At 47.5% G+C, this 1,813-nt stretch overlaps 1 protein-coding gene across 1 annotated transcript; it reads right to left on the bottom strand.

Annotated features, from left to right (window-relative positions):
• Window positions 1-227: 227 nt before the first annotated feature.
• Window positions 228-1,484, bottom strand: LOC104958489 (brefeldin A-inhibited guanine nucleotide-exchange protein 3-like). Its single transcript, XM_010786231.1, has 5 exons — window positions 1,360-1,484; window positions 1,125-1,228; window positions 872-1,016; window positions 592-720; window positions 228-421 (listed from the first exon to the last, which is right to left on the bottom strand). Exons 1-5 carry the CDS (start codon window positions 1,388-1,390, stop codon window positions 228-230), a joined length of 603 nt encoding a protein of 200 aa, XP_010784533.1. The 5' UTR covers window positions 1,391-1,484.
• Window positions 1,485-1,813: the final 329 nt, after the last annotated feature.

The following is a 1,813-nucleotide window of genomic DNA, read 5'->3' on the forward strand; positions in this document are numbered from 1 at the left end:
CACACACACACACACACACACACACACACACACACACACACACACACACACACACACACACACACACACACACACACACACACACACACAGTCCATTAAAACATGGATAGAGATGCAGCGGCAGTTTAATTTGACTTGGTTTCAAATTTGTTTTGAAGTTTCTCTACTTTCATTTATTTTCCTGCTTCATGTAAATGATGGACTAGAATCTACCGTGGAAACGACCGTCACACACTTGGTTCACCTGAGTGTATGAAGTTGTTGACGTGCTCCACCACCAGCTCGCAGCACAGCCCGATGGCGTGTTTAAAGTTCGCCGCCGCCACATCCCAGTAGGAGTGGTCGCCATGGCTACGCTGCAACCACAGTGACATCACAGGAAGCAGCAGCTGGATGACGGAGAAGATGGCGAAACCCGGACCTGCGGAAAAAAACAAAGAAAGAAAGAAAGTGAGCAAGCATGGAATAAAAGTAAAAAAACGGCCGTGCCATCCTACGCTGAGTGCGTTCTGTCAGACAAACTCAAATGTGTGTGTGTGTGTGAGTGTGAGTGTGAGTGTGGGTGTGTGTGTGTGTGTGTGTGTGTGTTACCTGGCACAGTGGACACCTCTCTGAGCAGAGTGAAGAGCAGCTCGAGGGTCGGAGGCTGATGTTGACGAGGACAGTTTGAGACGGCTGCTGTGAGCTGCTCCAATAACAAGATCCACACCTGGATGAGACCTGAGGACACACACACACACACACACACACACACACACACTGTATTTTGAATTGGTTTCAAATACACACACACTTTTACAGCAAACACTAAATGCTCTAGTTTTCTTCCCAAGCCTGACAACATTGATATTTAAAGAGACAGTAACGCCACCTGTTTCATCGTCGAACTCCTGCAGCACGCAGTCCATCCCGTCCTCCGTGCTGACCGAGCGCTCCTGCGATCTCATTGGCAGGCTGGCGAGCCGCGCCCCCAAAAACACCGGCTTCAACTGCATCCTGTAGATCTTTGCCAGCAGCTGTCAATCAAACGCTCAGTTAAGTCACAGATTGAAAAGGCACGATGGGTCCCTGATCAGGACCCTCTGTAGGTTTTGATTCCGTTGTGGAATAAAAGCAGCTCCTACCTGTGAACACTTTCGGAGATAATCGAGCGCGGGCAAGCAGAGGTCAGTGGAGCTGAAACCTGACGCATGGACACAGTCTCCAATCTCCTTATAGTCCTGCTCCCCTGCACACACAACATGGTATAAGAAGAAGGGAATGGACACCTCTTGGTCTGAGTGCCTCACATCAAATACAGTACAGTGTACTGCAGGAGAAATAAAGTACCTAACGGCTTGAAGTGAAAGAGAGACTAACCTAATCCCTTTACGAACTTCATCAGACACATGATGTAGTCGGTGGCTGCGTTGGCAAACACTTGGATGTTGTCGGTGTTGATGAACGCCTCGAAGACATCGAACACCGGAGCCTGAGATTTACCTGGAGGAGAGGAAGAGGAGGAACAGATGATGGGAGGAGGAGAGGAAGGATTAGGGAACAGAGAAATTCCACACCACCACTATGTGCAATATAAATACCATTACCATCATGACAAAACACTCTGCTATACAACATGTGCAATATTATTATTATTAATAATGTTCTATAAGAACGTGCAATTACATATCTGCCACTACGTTTTTTTTGCACTACTGAATACTGTTAAAGGTGGGGAAGGTCATTTTGGAGAAACCAGCTCGAGTGCGCGAGAAATTGAAAATACACAACCAGAAAAAATCTGCCCCTTCCTCACAGAGCCCCTCCTCCAACA

The sequence above is a fragment of the Notothenia coriiceps genome, unplaced genomic scaffold (genome assembly GCF_000735185.1).
Source record: "Notothenia coriiceps isolate Sejong01 unplaced genomic scaffold, NC01 NC01_scaffold00028818, whole genome shotgun sequence".
In the NCBI taxonomy this organism is placed as follows: domain Eukaryota; kingdom Metazoa; phylum Chordata; class Actinopteri; order Perciformes; family Nototheniidae; genus Notothenia; species Notothenia coriiceps.

What these genes read in the sequence shown, in the direction of transcription:
- LOC104958489 (XM_010786231.1), bottom strand. Translation starts at nt 1,390, where the DNA reads ATGTGTCTGATGAAGTTCGTAAAGGGATTAG. An exon ending in GGAGTTCGACGATGAAACAG is followed by an intron (nt 721 to 871) that starts GTGGCGTTACTG and finishes GTGTGTCCTCAG; the next exon opens with GTCTCATCCAGGTGTGGATC. An exon ending in AGAGGTGTCCACTGTGCCAG is followed by an intron (nt 422 to 591) that starts GTAACACACACA and finishes TTTTTTCCGCAG; the next exon opens with GTCCGGGTTTCGCCATCTTC.